At 39.4% G+C, this 18,810-nt stretch overlaps 2 protein-coding genes across 2 annotated transcripts; one reads left to right on the top strand and one right to left on the bottom strand.

Annotated features, from left to right (window-relative positions):
* Positions 1 to 1,043: 1,043 nt before the first annotated feature.
* On the bottom strand, positions 1,044 to 12,228 carry LOC122057957 (GTP-binding protein SAR1A). The gene is made up of 3 exons (XM_042620329.1): positions 11,872 to 12,228; positions 11,611 to 11,742; positions 1,044 to 1,709 (listed from the first exon to the last, which is right to left on the bottom strand). The coding sequence occupies exons 1-3, from the start codon at positions 11,998 to 12,000 to the stop codon at positions 1,389 to 1,391; spliced, it is 582 nt and encodes a 193-aa protein (XP_042476263.1). The 5' UTR covers positions 12,001 to 12,228; the 3' UTR covers positions 1,044 to 1,388.
* Positions 12,229 to 14,197: 1,969 nt separating this feature from the next.
* On the top strand, positions 14,198 to 14,939 carry LOC122057211 (60S ribosomal protein L29-1-like). Its single transcript, XM_042619236.1, has 3 exons — positions 14,198 to 14,332; positions 14,424 to 14,529; positions 14,655 to 14,939. Exons 2-3 carry the CDS (start codon positions 14,428 to 14,430, stop codon positions 14,739 to 14,741), a joined length of 189 nt encoding a protein of 62 aa, XP_042475170.1. The 5' UTR covers positions 14,198 to 14,332; positions 14,424 to 14,427; the 3' UTR covers positions 14,742 to 14,939.
* The last annotated feature ends 3,871 nt before the right edge of the window (positions 14,940 to 18,810 follow it).

Below are 18,810 nucleotides of genomic sequence, written 5' to 3' on the forward strand. Positions count from 1 at the left end.
CTATGAGTATTTTGATAAACTACCTGTGTATGATCCCTTTAAATTTATACCGAGGCTTCTCATTGCAACCAATTTGAAAGAGGTATGAGAATGAAAAATTATAATCCTATTTTTCATTGGCAAAGATGCAAATCTCATATCATTGTGGACGTAGACAATCTTACAGCACCACGTAAATCTTTGCATCCATTATGTGATTGTGTTTGCAATTCCCATTCGTTAATTTCCTGCATCGATTTAGGTTCTCGTTTTCTGCAATTCCCATGGTGAAAATTGACTTCTTCAAATCATTTTCAAAGCACCAACCAGCAAGTGATTAAATGATTAAAGAAAAAAAATACCATGACTACCCTTGTTCGAGGCTATGTTGCAACTATTTTCCCAAAATGAGAGGTGAAGACACTCTATTTAGTATTTACCACCAAAAAAAAAAAGGTGAGACACATGCTCATGAGTTGCCCAGAATATAAAACCTTTGGATTTTGTATTGGAAATCGGTAGAACCTAAGCAGGTAAACAGATCACCTACAGGGACATCTGTGTAGCGTTTATGTATGGGTAGTTGATCTATACCCATAAACCGTGTATCTATAAGCCTGAAGTGGACAACAACACATCCTGAGCCCACGCCTAGCGCTGAGGTTGGTAAACAACTGAGCAAGGAAGCGTAAACAGGGGCTACATAATTTAAGGACCTCTGAAGTCCTCCAGAAATTCCAGGCAGAATTCGAATCCATGTCATACTCCAGCAGTATATAGCATATGTATTTCTTATCAACGATGCAACTCGGAAGTCTGCGTCTGCAATAAGTCCTCAAGAGCAATGGCCATACTAGGTGAGGGCCGGGAGACACAACAAACAAGCAACCCATTGATAAGAAGCAGCCAATTTACTTATTTCTTTGAAAATGAAGAATTAAAACAACACCTCCCTACCCCCAAAAAAAACAAACAAAAAACCCAGTCAGAAATAACAAGACCCAACAAAATCAAGCCATGGCTTACATACACAGAATAATCGATGAAAGGAGGGAACAAAAGAATTGGTGGCTCAAAATCTTCGAGTAAACCATTAACAATGTACTGAAACCTCGATCACATTATTAGCATGCAAATCCTGGTGTTCTATAAGAATAGATAAACAAAAAAACACCGCCTTGTACTTTACTAACCCAAGGAACAGGAGAAAAGAGTGACACAGTATCTGAAATGTCAAACCTGCCAAAACAAACTAAAATTCGCGACTCACTTTACATTGCAGCAATCATTAAATACCTCTCAAAGCCAATTCAAAGGGATGACACCATAATATCAAGACCAGTGGTTCATTGCAGCAGAGTGGCCGGCAAAAACCATCTGCATAGTTGGAGTCATAGCCTGCCTTGTTCCTACTTGATGTATTGAGAGAGCCACTTGAAGCCCTCACCATACCCCATTTTCCGGACAATGCTGCACATGAAGACCTCAAGAGGACGGACATTAGAGTCAGTGAGGTTCACCTTACCCTTGCCTGTGGTGAAGTTTGTCAGGCCAAGGTGGTACCGCAGCTCTTCCTCAGAGACTGCATAAGGTAAGTCAATTTTGTTCCCCAGAATGAGGAACGGAACATTTGCCAATGATTCATCTGAAAGGAGGGCATCCAGCTCTTTCTTTGACTCTGCAAACCTCTCTCTATCATATGCATCCACCAGGTAAACCACAGCATCTACCTGCACCACAAAGAAGGATAGAGAGACACGGCAAAACAAACTAACAGACATGGTTGTGATTGACATGAACATTCTGACTTAACCATGTTCATCTTTCGGACAATATAGATAGGTTCCCTTCACTGATTTTCAATTCATAAGTTTAACTCCAAATAATGTCACATTAAATTTGAGAAATTTAGGTACTAAAATATATACAAAGCTTTTTTAAGTAGTCCCACAAGTTAAAATAGAAGCATAAACGTGACCAAAGAAAATCCCATCAATTCACCCTCATTCCAAAAGTAGTGCATCCAATGACCCAGGCGGAAAAAATCAAGAAACATAAGAGATTTTTTTTTTTTCTTCCAAAATTCGTAAATAAGTCCAAGAACAAAATGAGAGGGAAAGACAAGAGGGGAAACTTCTTACGTAATGTTCATAATGGTATCAGCATGTTTATGTGACACATATCCATATGAAGAAAGCACAAATTACATACACCCACACTAAACCATAAATTGCACTCAAAAGTCTCAACTCACTAAACAATAACTCAACTACTTGGGGCAATCATTTCAAACTATTTTGAGGGAGATAGTAGCCAGAAAACTTCAGTTACACTAGGACAGATAATGAGGCAGCGAAAATTGATGGGAAGGAGATTCTACAAAGTGATTATTTTAGGTTATCTAGGTTCAATCATAAATAAAGAAGGTGATATAGAAGACAATTTTTAGAGAGAATTAAAATAGGATGAATGAAGTGGAGAGGTTCGTCCAATGTGTTGGGTAACTTAGGTAATCAACATATTCCTTTAAAACTTAAAAGGAAAATTTTATAAGATTGTCATACAACCGGCTATGATGTATGGTGCGGAATGTTGGGCTGTTAAAAAACATTATATAGAATAAACTCAGTGTAGCTGAGATGAGAACGTTGAGGTGGATGTGTGGCAAAACTATGAAGGCTAAAGTAAGGAATGATCAAGTTAGAACTAATTTGGTAGTAGCTCTAATAAATGATAAACTACAAGAAAGTCACTTGAGGTGGCATGGCCATTTTCAACGGAGGCCTTTAGATGCTCCAATATGGAGGGGTGATCTGATTTAGATCTAAGGAGCTAAAAGAGCCCGAGGCATACCTAAATGACTCTGGGTGAAGTGGTGAGGAAAGAAATGCATAGCTTAAGCCTTGTATCATGTATGACCTCGAATAGAGTTGATTGGGGCATAAAGATAAAGCATAAAATTCTGTTAAGATTGTATTAAGAAAAAGTGTTTGAGCTCAGGGAGTTGGAGCAAAGGATATGATTGGAAGACCGTAGATTGCGTTTTATGATTGGAAGACCCTATACCATAAAAACACAAGAAAAAAAAATTGAAGGCTCGATGGAAACAGGAACACCGTAAAGGGGCAAAGCATAGGATATTCAACAAACACCTACAACATGAATGGTGATTGACGCTAATCATACCTATGTCATATCTCAAATTGTTAGTTTCACATGAGAATGTTTCCCACCTAATAATGATGCAGTTGCACGATGGACATAGGAAAGAAATATTGTTTTAGAATTAATTTCTTTTTAAATTAGCTAGCTTCTAATTTTAGAATAGTTTCCATTAATTGTTTGATTTTTCCTTTATATTAGTCATTTAATAGAGAATAACTCAATTTTGAGATTTGAAGTTTTTTTTTAAGAATTGAAATTTGGTATGAAAACCATGGCTGCCGTGGGCTGTTTTCCCCCTCCCTGATTCTCTGAAATCTTCTTTTCCCCTCTATTCTTCTTTTCCTTCTTCTCGCTGGTTTCCTCTCCCAGCCCCTGTTCTGGGCAATACTTCCAGCCCTAGTGTTGGGGCTCGATCTCTACAAAAACACACCAGACCAGTTCAAGATTTTTGGGACTCATTCCTACAATAGAAACGACTCACCATACATAGATCCAAGACCAAGTTTGGTCTCTACCGGAAGCTCTGACCAGAAGTTCAGATCTGGTTCTGTACCTGCGATAGACTGAGTTGCAGAACAAATTAGTTCCTGCTGGTGGAGTCTATCACTGCTGGTTGTCAAGTGCATCCGATAGGGCTTGGGGTTTCGATCATTGTCCTAAACTTGCAGATCCAGCAACTCTGGTGAGGAAGTTCTCTCCTTTGAAGGTCTACACTTGGTTACCATTTGTGTTCTATTGTGAAGAAGATGAAGAGGATAGGGTTTCTGAAATTACAAGTAAGGACAGTTACTTTACTTTACAAATAAACCCCTTATACTAAAAGGTGTGTTCTATTAGTTCCTCCCTACTTTATCAATTACAGAACACCCCCCCTCTTTTAATTTTCGTATTTCTGTCATCCCTGTCACTTGTTATAATATTAGTAATGCACATGGTTGTTTCTGAATTTACAATATTGCCCCTCAATCATTAAATTTGAGATTTTTAGTCATTCTTGTGGGCCCTAAGCGATCCGATTTCAGTCCTTGGAATCCGGATCCGCATCAAGTGGTATCAGAGCAAATTTTCCTGCAATTTTCTAACCATGGCAAGTCACATCACCAATGCTGAGTTGCACAAATTGTATCGCGAGTTAGTCAAGAACCAACAAAATACTGATGCTAGGCTTGAGAGGACTGAAGCCAAGTTTGACAAGTTTATGGAAGAGATGATTGCCTTTATGAAGAGGTCCGACAAGCGAGCTGAAGAAGGAACCTCTACATTACCTCCTCAGCTCAACACTTTACGGATCGAAGATACACCTCAGAGGCAGCAACTTGATCCAGTTGTTCCACAGGATGTTACCCAGCAATTTTCTGACAGAGATTATGGCATCAAAGTTGAGGTTCCCGAGTTCAGTGGTGAAAAGGGACCTGAGGAATTTCTTGACTGACTTACCAAAGTGGAGAGAATTTTTGCGTATAAATCTCTTCCAGACGTGAAGAAGTGTGAACTCATCATCACCAAGTTTATTGGGTATGCATGTTCATGGTGGGATGATGTACTACATGCAAGGTTTGTCAGAAGACTTGGACCCGTTACCAATTGGGAGGTCATGAAGCAAATCCTGACTGAAAAATTTGTTCCTCTTAATTATGAAAAGGTAATGTTCCATAAATTACATAACTTGCAACAAGGGAACAAAGATGTGGATTCCTACACCCTCGAATTCCACAAACTGTCTTCAAGGTGTCGACTTCAGGAAACAGACCAGCAACGGGTGATGCGATATATCAGTGGGTTAAGTACTGAGATTCGACTTGAGTTGGCTAACACTGATTTCAGGTCTGTTGATGTGGCAGCAGCTCATGCCAAGACAGCTGAAGAGAAGTCAATTTATTGGAAGGGTATGCTCAAGACTTCTTCAGTTTATAGACCTCCACTACATATGGAGGAAAAGAAGCCTGAAGCTCACAGAGTTGAAGAAAAAAGGTCAGAGTTCAACAAGGATAGTGTTGGGGTGAAGAATATCATATGCCATAGTTGTGGCAAGAAGGGTCACTATTCCAATAAGTGTCCCAACAGGACTCGTTCTGTGAACGTAGCAGAGAAACAACCAACAAAGAAGAGTGAAAATGAATCTCATTTATATCCTTATCCCCTCGAGGACAATGATATTATCGATGATGAAGATGAGGATGTAGAAGCTCATTCAGCTAACCTTTCATCTTTTTCGAATAGACTAGTTGATAAAGCTCCTCTCTTCAGATAGAAGGGTACTCTCCTGCACGGCTTCGATCCTATTGATGTTTATGCAATTATTGATACTGAGGTAGAAGCAAATTTTATATCTGATGAATTTGTTCGAGCACACAACCTTCCACAGAAACAGCTTTTCAAGAAGATTCATGTGCGAGGTTTTGGACCCACAGCTCGAGAAAATGCCACTGCAGTTGTTCGAGTACATCTACAGTTTGGGCCACTACAGTACCATATCTCCTGTTTGGTCACCCCATTGGCACATTGCGACATTCTTCTAGGTCGACCTTGGCAGCGACATACAGGCATTCTCTATGATGGTGATGTGGATCCGGGTTCCAAAAGTCGGAATCGGATCGCTTATGGGCCCACAATTAACAACTAAAACAATTTACAAAGAAGTAAGGGCATTATTGTAATTTCTGGTACAATTTGAACCCCTTTTAGAGTGAAATAAGTGAATAGGGACTTAACAGGGATTAAATCTAAAGAGAAGGACCAATTCTGGAAATAAAGGAAGTAGTGGGGTTAAACTGAAATAATAATTGGAAGAGGAGTATTCTGAAATTACCAAAGATAAAGGAAATATTAGAACACAGGTTTTAAGAAAAGGAGTTTACTGTAAATATAATTAACTAGGGAACTAAAGAAAGAATAAAAGGAGAAGGTCATCTTCTACCTTAGGTCACGTTAGGGAGCAAAAAACTAGCAGTAAGGCGAGGTTTCAGATTGATGGAGCTCCTTCAACAAGTCTCGGTTTGGGCTGATCTTCCAAACGAAGGCTTCCAACCCTATGGCCTCTTGATTCCGGCGGACAAGTACCTCAAAGCAGCAATCGACAAGGAACCATGGCACCTGCAACTCAGATTCACCGCAAGAACAAAACCAGGTCCTGAAAATCTGGTTAGAAACTTTCAATGGAGATCATATCTTGACTGAATCTGTGTAGGTGGAGGCGGTTCTACCACATGAATGTCTTCTCACAATCTGCAACAGCTCCGAAGAGTAACCGTAGAGATCGATGACAAAACAAGAGCTGGAAGTACCGCCCAGAACAGGGTATTTTCAAGTTTGAGAAGTAATCAACAAAGAAATAGGGAGTATATCAGAGAAAAGAAGAAGATAAAGAAGGAAAAAAGAGAAGAGTTCACGGAGAGAACTTCAAAGTGGGAGAACAAGCTTCTCGGCAGCCATACCATTCATTCAAATCTAATTTCACTTTCATTCAATTTTCAAAAACTGAGTTCTTCTCTATTACATGACTAATATAAAGGAAAAATCAAATAATTAATGGAAACTACTTGAAAATGGAAACTATTCTAAAATTAAAAACTAACTAATGCAAAAGAAATTGTTTCTAAATCCAAAGAGAATCAAAACAAAAGATTTTTTTTTCTCTAAGTCCATCGTGCAACTGCATCAGTTCTCCCGATCTTAAAAGAACTCGACTCCGTTGAGTTAAGTCGTGCTCCCAAGATTCCCTTGTAAATCGCTCGCCGATGAGGTGGCACATATCTCGAAACAAAAGGTAGCATAACTCCAAGAGGAGGGAGAGTAGGCTGATGTGTCACTGGAGTAGGAGTCGGTCGACGACGTGGCATGTCTGATAATGCGTGTGGCCTCATTAAGTACATACAACATCTTTGCTTCACCTTGTTGGTGTTCCGTGCGCCATCATAGAGAATGCTTGCATGTCGCTGCTAAGGTCGTCTTAGAAGAATGTCGCAGTGCGCCAATGGGGTGACCAAGCAGGTGACATGGTACTGTAACGGCCCAAACTGTAAGTGTACTCGAACAACTGTAGTTGCCTCTTCTCGAGCTGTGGGTCCAAAACCTCGCACGTGAATCTTCTTGAAAAGCTGCTTCTGTGGAAGATTGTGTGCTCGAACAAATTCAGCAGATATAAAATTTGCTTCTACCCCAGTATCAACAACTACATGAACATCAATAGGGTCGGAGCCATGCAGGAGAGTACCCTTCCGTCTGAAGAGAGAAGCCTTATCAACTAGTCTATTCGAAAAAGATGAAATGCTAGCTGAATGAGCTTCTACATCCTCATCTTCATCATCAATAATATCATCGTCCTCGAGGGGATAATGATATAAATGAGATTCATCTTCACTCTTCTCTGTCGGTTGCTTCTCTGCTACGTTCACAGAACGAGTCCTGTTGGGACACTTGTTGGAATAGTGACCCTTCTCGCCACAACTATGACATATGATATTCTTCACCCCAACACTATCCTTGTTGAACTCTGACCTTTTTTCTTCAACTCTGCGAGCTTCAGGCCTCTTTTCCTCCATACGTGGTGGAGGTCTATAAACTGAAGAATTCTTGAGCATACCCTTCCAATAAATTGACTTCTCTTCAGCTGTCTTGACATGAGTCGCTGCCACATCAACAGAAATGAAATCAGTGTTAGCCAACTCAAGTCGAATCTCATTACTTAACCCACTGATATATCGCATCACCAGTTGCTGGTCTGTTTCCTGAAGCCGACACCTTGAAGACAGTTTGTGGAATTCGAGGGTGTAAGAATCCACATCTTTGTTCCCTTATTGCAAGTTAAGTAATTTATGGAACATTACCTTTTTATAATTAAGAGGAACAAATTTTTCAGTCAGGATCTGCTTCATGACCTCCCAATTGGTAACGGGTCTAAGCCTTCTGACAAACCTTGCATGGATTACATCATCCCACCATGAACATGCATACCCAATAAACTTGGTGATGATGAGTTCACACTTCTTCACGTCTGGAAGAGACTAATACGCAAAAATTCTCTCCACTTTGGTAAGCCAGTCAATAAATTCCTCAGGTCCCTTTTCACCACTGAACTCGGGAACCTCAACTTTGATGCCATAATCTCTGTCAGAAAATTGCCAGGTAACATCCTAGGGAACAACTGGATCAAGTTGCTGCCTCTGAGGTGTGTCTTCGATCCGTAAAGTGTTGAGCTGAGGAGGTAATATAGAGGATCCTTCTTCAGCTCGCTAGTCGGACCTCTTCATAAAAGTAATCATCTCTTCCATAAACTTATCAAACTTAGCATCAGTATTCTGTTGGTTCCCGACTAACTCACGATACAATTTGTGCAACTCAGCATTGGTGATGTGATTTGCAATGGTTAGAAAATTACAGGAAAATTTGCTCTGATACCACTTGATGCGGATCCGGGTTCCAAAAATCGGAATCGGATTGCTCATGGGCCCACAATTAACAACTAAAACAGTTTACAAAGTAGGGGCATTATTGTAATTTTTGGTACAATTTGAACCCCTTTTAGAGTGAAATAAGTGAATAGGGGCTTAACAGGGATTAAATCTAAAGAGAAGGACCAATTCTGGAAATAAAGGAAGTAGTGGGGTTAAACTGAAATAATAATTGGAAGAGAAGGAGTATTCTGAAATTACCAAAGATAAAGGAAATATTAGAACACATGTTTAAGAAAATAAGGGGTTTACTGTAAATATAATTAACTAGGAAACTAAAGAATAAAAGGAGAAGGTCATCTTCTACCTTAGGTCACGTTAGGGAGCAAAAAACCAGCAGTAAGGCGAGGTTTCAGATTGATGGAGCTCCTTCAACAAGTCTCGGTTTGGGCTGATCTTCCAAACGAAGGCTTCCAACCCTATGGCCTCTTGATTCCGGCGGACAAGTACTTCAAAGCAGCAATCGACAAGGAACCATGGCACCTGCAACTCAGATTCACCGCAAGAACAAAACCAGGTCCTGAAAATCTGGTTAGAAACTTTCAATGGAGATCATATCTTGACTGAATCTGTGTAGGTGGAGGCGGTTCTACCACATGAATGTCTTCTCACAATCTGCAACAGCTCCGAAGAGTAACCGTAGAGATCGATGACAAAACAAGAGCTGGAAGTACCGCCCAGAACAGGGTATTTTCAAGTTTGAGAAGTAATCAACAAAGAAATAGGGAGTATATCAGAGAAAAGAAGAAGATAAAGAAGAAAAAAAGAGAAGAGTTCAGGGAGAGAACTTCATAGTGGGAGAACAAGCTTCTCGGCAGCCATACCATGCATTCAAATCTAATTTCAGTTTCATTCAATTCTCAAAAACTGAGTTCTTCTCTATTACATGACTAATATAAATGAAAAATCAAATAATTAATGGAAACTACTTGAAAATGGAAATTATTCTAAAATTATAAACTAACTAATACAAAAGAAATTGTTTCTAAATCCAAAAAGAATCAAATCAAAAGAATTTTTTTTTTCTCTAAGTCCATCGTGCAACTGTATCAGATGGTGCACGGAACACCATTAAGGTGAAGCAAGGAGGTCGTATGTACTTAATGAGGTCACATGCATTATCAGACATGCCACGTCGTCGACTGACTCCTGCTCTAGTGACACATCAGCCTACCCTCCCTCCTCTTGGTGTTATGTTCCCATCTTTTGCTTCGAGATACGTGCCACCTCATCAACGAGCAACTTACAAGGGTATCTTGGGAACACGGAGTCGAGTTCTTTTAAGACCGGGAGAGCTGATGCAGTTGCACAATGGACTTAGGAAAGAAATATCTTTTGATTTGATTTTCTATTGTTTTAGAATTAATTTCTTTTTAAATTAGCTAGCTTCTAATTTTAGAATAGTTTCCATTTTCAAGTAGTTTCTATTAATTGTTTGATTTTTCCTTTATATTAGTCATGTAATAGAGAATAACTCAATTTTGAGATTTGAAGTTTTTTTTAAAGAATTGAAATTTGGCATGAAAACCATGGCTGCCGTGGGCTGTTTTCCCCCTCCCTGAGTCTCTGAAATCTTCTTTTCCCCTCTATTCTTCTTTTCCTTCTTCTCGCTGGTTTCCTCTCCCAGCCCCTGTTCTGGGCAATACTTCCAGCCCTAGTGTTGGGGCTCGATCTCTACAAAAACACACCAGACCAGTTCAAGATTTTTGGGACTCATTCCTACAATAGAAACGACTCACCATACACAGATCCAAGACCAAGTTTGGTCTCTGCCGGAAGCTCTGACCAGAAGTTCATATCTGGTTCTGTACCTACGATAGACTGAGTTGCAGAACAAATTAGTTCCTGCTGATGGAGTCTATCACTGCTAGTTGTCAAGTGCATCCGATAGGGCTTGGGGTTTCAATCCTTGTCCTAAACTTGCAGATCCAGCAACTCTGGTGAGGGAGTTCTCTCCTTTGAAGGTCTACACTTGGTTACCGTTTTGTGTTCTATCGTGAAGAAGAAGAAGAGGATAGGGTTTCTGAAATTACAAGTAAGGACAATTACTTTACTTTATAAATAAACCTCTTATACTAAAAAGTGTGTTCTATTAGTTCCTCCCTACTTTATCAATTACAGAACACCCCCTCTTTTAATTCGCCTATTTCTGTCATCCCTGTCACTTGTTATAATATCAGTAATGCACATGGTTGTTTCTGAATTTACAATATTGCCCCTCAATCATTAAATTTGAGATTTTTAGTCATTCTTGTGGGCCCTAAGCGATCCGATTTCAGTACTTGGAATCCGGATCCGCATCAAATAATAATCGAAGTATGCCAACACCAACCAAAAATCAAATCCAATCCATTCCATCATGCCCCTTATAGATGAGATCATGAACAATGAGAATAAATGAATTCCAAAGTGTTTGAATCAGGTCTAAATGGATAGATGTCAATAGTAGCAGGAACTATGCTACAGTATAAAGAACCACCCTGAAACAAAAATTGAAAACCTTGGTTCTCGTGTAACATCTTGGTCACAAAATTGCATGAGGTCCGTATCATCTCAAGGCTCAAATGAGAAATGCAAATAAGCAACGGAAAAGATCTATCCATCTAATGATGCATTACCCAACAAAAACTGTTCCCCAACCTTTTCCGCAGCATCCACATTCCTACTAATAAAGATCAGATAATCCATCAAGGCTGTGTTTAACACCAAGGATGAAATCATATCATTCCGTTTTGAAGCATTTGTATATATAGGTGATGCTTGAAATGGGATTCATTATCCAGTCATATTGGTTAGCTCATGTAAAGTACAATAAGGCCAATTTATCTTTATGTTCCCATTCGGTGATTCCTCGGAATTAAAGCATTTTTTTTTTTTTTCTGTAGACAATATTTCACTCAGATGCCATGGCATGGCATGGCGAAAAACATTTCATTCAAGGTGACAACAAGCAGCTCAAATGAAAATTAACTGAATGTGACATTTCCTCCTTATCATATTTCTAGTCAAAATGTACCTTGGCATAGTAATCTTTCCAGACTCTGCGAGCGATCTGATGTCCTCCTAAATCGAAGGCCTTAAACTTAATTTTCCCAATACTCAGTTCCTCCGATGTTGGATACTGTGTCGGCTGATGCTGAACCAGTCTCTGAATATGATCCAAGAAAAAAAAATTACAAGAGGAACCCAAGTATGGCAAAAAAAATTAAAATTGTATAAAGAAATTAGATAAAATATGGGGGAAAGTAGATGAATCGCAAGAAGGAGGAACATAGACCTCATCTTTCAACATATGAAGAAGCGTTGTTTTCCCAGCATTATCAAGCCCTAGAAACAAGATCTTGGCCTCCTTCTGCCAAAGACCAAGAGATGCAAGGACACCATAGAACCAATCGACAAGAAACATGATTCCTGACGAGAGTCAAGACCCAAGAATCAAGCAAATCAGTCAGATTCCACAGCAGAACCTACCAGAATCCGGTCAGAAGAACCACCAGATCGACGAACCGAAGAGCTTCAAAGTTCATATCTTCGCTCAATTTGTCGGAAACACACACGAAATACCGGTAGAATATGAGAAAGAGAAGTAACCCTAGAAATAGAAGAAAATGGAAAGTGAGAATAGCTTTGAACAACGGAAAGAAAGTGGGGAAAATAATTAATGCCACGTAATTCTTTTTCCGTCTTCGCGTACGTAGCCACTTCATAAGGCTTTGGTACATACTATAAGAGCATTGCCTTTTTACACGGCCCGTGTTTTGAAGGCTTTACTAAATATTCCGTCATTTTTAGCCACGTGGATAGATGTGTGGCAATTTTTGACCATTAGATATAAAAGACATGATTTTGGATCAACCAGGTGTCAGATCTTCAAAGTCTAATTCAATTAAATTCTCTCTCATGTATTAATATGCATCTTATGCAAGTCTATGAATTGCACACCTTGTCATCTATGCCGTATCAACCAATTGATTACAATGTCGATATGGATCATGTTATTTGTAGAAACTTATTGTATTTTTTTATTTTTCATCCAATTTAGACTTGATACAATTTGATTCGTATTGTTATCATATCTGTATTGGTGACAATTGATTTCGTGCAATAAACTCTATTGTGTACTCTTTCATGATTTAAAAATTTCAAGCTTTATTTGTCCATTTAGCAAACTTTAGTTATAATTTATACTCAAAACAAAATCAATTATAGCGTAACTTGATATGTAATCTACAATGTAGTACACTTAGTTTGAAACTTGATAGGTAAATAAGGTAACTAAGGATTTACTCGTCCACAAAATTTGAACCATATCTGATCTATCATATAACACATTTTTATTGCATTATAAGTAGGGCTTCCTAAGTGAATCCCTTAACAAGTTCCACGAGATAAAGTTAGAGCCATTAGAAACAATGGAGCAAAGCAATAGTTCTCATGATAAGTAGGAATTGGTTTTCTTTAAGTCATGGTGAAGGAGGGATTCTTTCATAAATGACCATCAATAGCATTGAATGAGGGTCGTAAGATATTTTTGGACCTCCAACAAATAAAGGGGAAGGAATGATAAATGATCATGACCTTAGATGACTTGATGTTTCCTTCATCATGGATGAAGGAACACTATCTCTCAATACATATTTTTCGTATATTCTCAAAATGTCAGGAAAATGAGAAAATGTTGGATAGCAAGAAAATAATCTGCCTTAGATGTGATTCTTAGATTTTAATCAATGTTGAGAATCTTGAGGTCATGGCCATTTATCCTTTTCCACTATAATCCCTACCCTTAGAACAAGTCCAACCCAAAAAGAGTGAAAACAAATGAAAGAAAATCTTTTAATTCCCAGCTTCCATTTTCATGTCGATTGAATCAGGTAGATGGGTGAAAAGACAATAAAAAGTGGTGGTAGTGGGATTAGTGGCATCGTTGCATATGCTTATTTAGAGTTTTGATGCTGTGATATATCATATTTCATATGAATTCTCATGATTCTAAGTTTGAAACACATCATAAAGCGGGAAAATAAAGATTAATCGGGTTCAATAATATATTATAAACTTATGATCTATTATGAAATTGCATTTCAAAACACATTGGAGTATACTTCAAATCTCGATTATGAACTCTTGAACTTTGGCATTAGGTGAGAGAGGGGGTTATTATAAGTTCTGACATTTTATGAACTAGATAAATATGCTTTTTGTGCATACGTACAGAAGAAATCCATTAACCGTAATAGATTTTAATGCATGCTGAAGATATCAGAAGGGTATTTCAGAAAACATACTAAAACTTTATAGCGGCTTATGAACCCTAAGATAGAACGGTGAACATCAGAGCTCAGTCGAGAAAAAATTTCTCATTGTATTATTAGAACTTGTTTATAGCATTAGTACGCACATGCCCTAATGCAAACCGTTCACCGAAAAAAAAAAACGAAAAAGAGTGCGGCGTATTCCTATGGGCCGGTTGGTTGGGCCCCAATTATGAAATCCACGAGTCCATGACCATTACGAGTTCCGCTGTTTCCGAAAGATGCCCCCTAAGGCCCATATCCTGGCCCAATTTGAAGGGTTCTCGTATTAGAAGGGTATCATCGTCCTTTAATATGGTGTACGAAATAGGGTTTGAATCGGCTGTATAAATATTATAACCCTAAGGCGGTTTTCACTCTTCCATTCCCTCCGGAGAAAACCCTAATTCTTAAATCATCCAGAAGAGATCCTCTCAGTCTCAGGTACTTTTTCTCATACGACCTGGCTCTAACCCAAATTTCTGTTCTCTCGATTTGTTTGATTAAAGGAGTACGATTTCGTTTTCTGTTACAGAGAAATGGCGAAGTCGAAGAACCACACTGCGCATAACCAGTCACACAAGGCTCACAGGAATGGAATCAAGAAGCCCAGGAGGCATAGACACACCTCCACCAAAGGGGTACGGTTGAGGCTTGGTTGTTTTGAAGCTGTTTTTAATGAGTTTTTAGGATCTTCATGAATTTGTATGTGAAAAATCATTCAGTTAATTTGCTTATTTTATTGTAATTTTTGCTTTGTGATCAGATGGATCCCAAGTTCTTGAGGAACCAGAGGTATGCTAGGAAGCACAACAATCAGGCTGGTGGATCAGCTGCCGAGGAGGAAGAGTAATCAATGAAAATTATGAAACTATGAGTTTTTTTTAGTTGTGTAGCTTATGATATCTCGTTTTTTTTTTGGATCAAGATGTAATGAATGCTAGACTAGTTCTTCCTTTGCCGTGAAACAATTTTCCTGCTCGCAGGAAGCGATGATTTGGGGTGACTAATTAATGTTTTCAATTGTCTGAATCTATTCCTTTCTGTGAAAGATTTATGTCTCTGTTTTTATTGCGTTACTGATTGTCCTACACATACCTGCAAGTCTTGAAAATTTGCTTGGATTTTACAGTATATTATTATTGTGTAAATGTTCATCTTTAAGGTAGACCTTACCACCATGATCACTTGGGTGAAAGCCCATCAAACAATTTGTGCTTGTCGCCTAGGGCCTGTAAAATATCTTAGAGATTTTGATTGGTTTTCAGTATTCCTATTTGCTTAGAATTACCTGAAATTCAAGCTCGTGAAGGCGATGGCTCTGATGGATTTGCCTCTACTTTTTTCCCCCCAGTTTTGGCTGAATAGAATTGGTGGGTTCAGCTATCAGACACGGATTTATATCTTCTCCAGCCGGGGGTAGGCTGAAGAGGGATCAGAGGGACCAGCAAGACACATAATAGGGGAGAGAGTGAAACAGGCAGCAGGCACTGGGTTATGCAGCCAGCCCTATACGTTTAAATTTGCACATCCTTTGGTACTGTTTAAAGTAGCAGATGCTGAGTGCCTTTTTTTTTCCCTCAGTTCTGTGAGGTTTCTTTCAATTTTCTTCTGTTTACAAATCATGATGTACATGTATCAGCAATCCAGTGATTACAGCAGAAGGTAAATAGGTGGTGCTTTTGTCAACGACAAGTCCTCCTTTGTTTCTCTAAATGTTTCTTTGTTCATGGGTATTGGGGAAAACATCTTCTGTGGATTCGAGATCTGGAGTATCCGGCTGAGGATGAAGAGAGGACTTGGGTCTAAAAATGGATGGATTTCGCTTTTGACCGGAAATCTCTCTTCGGCTCCATGTTCACGGAGCTACAATCCCCTCTCCTCTTCCTCCTATCTGTTCGTCTCTGTTCAGAGACATTCGAAGGGATGTTAGATGGCATTTGCAGGAAATCGTCCTCAGAAGGTTGTTCATAGTGAGAGCCCTGGACCTGATGCATATGAGGGTTTGGGATCTGCTGCTGTTGACCATTCCAAAGTCCTAGAACTGGAATTTGAGTAGGGTTCAAGCATGCCGTTATAAAAGCCATCCTTCGCATTTCTCTGCTCCGAGGTTGCATGATTTTTCTTTTTCGTTACTTATCTCTCTCAACTTCAACCCTGATCTGGGAATTTGTTGATCTGTAGATAAGGAGTAAGAGAAAAGGGTATCGAGTGATACAGGTTCACTCACAACACAAATACCCCTGGGAACTTAACCCTTAAAACCCTAATGCCACCGCCGCTGCCAGTACCAACGGTGGCAGCCAGAAGCACTTCAGCGTCAACAACGCATCAGAGGGCCAATCAGGTTCGCAGACCAAAAATCTTCACTAGCCTTTCGATGAGTCGGCTCTGCTGGCCTCTCAGTTGAGGTAGCATCATCTGCTGCTCTTGAGAGGTGTAGGTGTGGTGGTGGTATGGCACCACCAGCAGCTTGAGGCGGCGAGCAAGGTCTTCTTCCTCTTCCAGTAACCCTAGGCAGTGCTGATTCTTCAGATTCTCAACTCCTTGTTGAGACTCCTCTTCAATTGACTCTAGGGTTTGAAAGGGAGAAATGGTTTTGACCTGAAACCCGTAAACCCGGAGACCCAAATTCTCTCTTTCAATAGTTTTGACCTGAAATCCAACTACATGGCTGCACTTCTGATTTTTGGGAGGGAAGAGGAGAGAAGCTGGATCCTTTTTGTGTCTATTGTTATCGTTATAGCAATTGGGGGAAACTTTCTCCTTGTTGGATCCAGATCGTTGGGTTTTCAGATCTGAGAGGCTTGACTGTAGTGTGTTTAGGATTGATTTCAGCCAAATTAGCTTCAAAATTTGAAGGTTCTCGGTTAACAAATTCTGCATCAAATGAGGCTAGATTAGTTACATCTATAATAACGCCAGAGATGCTTCTCTGCTTGATGAGCTTCTTCCCATAGGCATATGTTTGGATGTTGAGGCTGGTTCGGGAAGTACAAGAAAATAATGTGGGAAAGTTTGGTAGCTTCGTAGTCAACAACTCAACAGTGAAACCCAAGAATGCTTGAATGGCCAAGTAATGGCTATATGGGAAACTTCCATCGATAGATGTCCCTTCCATTACTTAAAATTGACTTGGGGCCACGGTTTCAAGACCGTATCGGTCATATCAGATTGGTATCAGCTGAGACTGATCCAGATCGGAATACGATATGTATTATTGCCTTGGAATGCATTTTAATAAATCATTTGTTTTTCCTCTAAAGAGGGTGTCTAGGGACTCTAGACTCCAGACCATTGGCCTTAGTCCCATGGATGCTTATGCACACCCCATGCATGGTAAGAGCCAGCTTCTTTGATAACCATAGAAACTGTGGAACTATAGCCCCAAGCATGGATTTTGGTACTAGGATCTGCATTCGGATTGGATCAATGTAGATCGGTCACCTTTGTCTTTGCCTCTGAGATGATATAGGTAATTGATGTGGATTGGTCAACTATTGATATTGATCTAAACTTATATCTATATATATATATATATGTATATAATCAATACATTTGATACAATACCAATACCCCAATAGCTGCAGAGTTCCTAGAGATCATACAAAACGAAACCTTAATTTTTTTTTTTAAGAAATCCATTTTACGGTTTCAAACGCTTCCAAGATATGGTAGTATAGTTTATTCGTTTCAAACGATTTACAATTGAGAACTCCAAGGGTAGGGAGGGATGGGGGTGGTGTTTTGGACCCACAAATGTTGAGGTCGATATGATGAGATCACTAAGGGTGCATTGTCGTGATTTCTTGGAATGCAATATTTCAAAGTAATAACTTTTTTTTTATTTTGAAAGCATTAGTATTCGTTGCTTATCCATTTTATCCTTTACATGCTACTCGAAGTAGCGTTCAACATATGCCCGCGCTGATCAAGATCTTTGGGGACAATACCATGCTACAGTTCGGTGTAGGAACTTTAGAACACCCTTAGGGAAATGTACTGGGTGCCGTGGCTAATCAAGCAGAAGCGTATGTACAAGCTCATAACGAGGGATATGATATTGCTCTCAAAGGTAATAAAATTATTCGTGAGGCTAGCAAATGGAGCCCTAAAGCTTGTGGGGTATGGAAAAAGATCAAATTCAAATTCAAATTCCCAACAATAGATGCTTTGTAATCTAATAATTACTCTGTCCCTTTCTTTTCCTTTATATTGAGGAGAAGATCTTGCTGGCATGTCCTTACACCCAAACACGTGTAGCAACAATACCACCCTGTGCTTGAATGATTGTGCATCTTCCTGACTGGTCCCTGTACTGATGCATTGACCAGGTAGCGATCCAGGCCATAAAAACATTAGGATGTTGAGAGTAGTAAATACCATATCCTAAAATGTGTTTTTTTCGGATTTCGACTAATTTTATAGAATGGAAGAATAGCTGTTTGACTGTTGAAATTTTTATATAGTAATGCCAACGGCTAATGGTGTGTGGAGTCACGTTTCAATTAAACTTTTTTGGGACCTAAAGCGCAGCTAATCTGCTATAGACTAGCGTAATTGGTTACTAAGCACAAATCTTCGGACCCGGGTTCTCTCGTAACACCAGCATGCACGGACCCCCAACCGTTGAATGCGCTGTGGAGTATCTAATTCCCAAATCTGTAGGGCTTCTGATCATTTTATTTTCTGGATATGTTTCACAAACTTTGTTCTTGGACGGACTGAACAGGTTTTAAAAGATATCAGGATCGGGATCAATTTAGATCTGTCTCAAAGATTGATATATATTCAACGACGGCCATACCTTCTGAACAAAGCTCACGCCATCACAATATCTGGGAAGGATCATAATATACACAGCCTTTTCCAGCTTTGAGGTTTCAAAATACTACAGCTGTCATTTTTCCGAATACACATGT

The sequence above is a fragment of the Macadamia integrifolia genome, chromosome 12, assembly GCF_013358625.1.
Source record: "Macadamia integrifolia cultivar HAES 741 chromosome 12, SCU_Mint_v3, whole genome shotgun sequence".
NCBI classification, from domain to species: domain Eukaryota; kingdom Viridiplantae; phylum Streptophyta; class Magnoliopsida; order Proteales; family Proteaceae; genus Macadamia; species Macadamia integrifolia.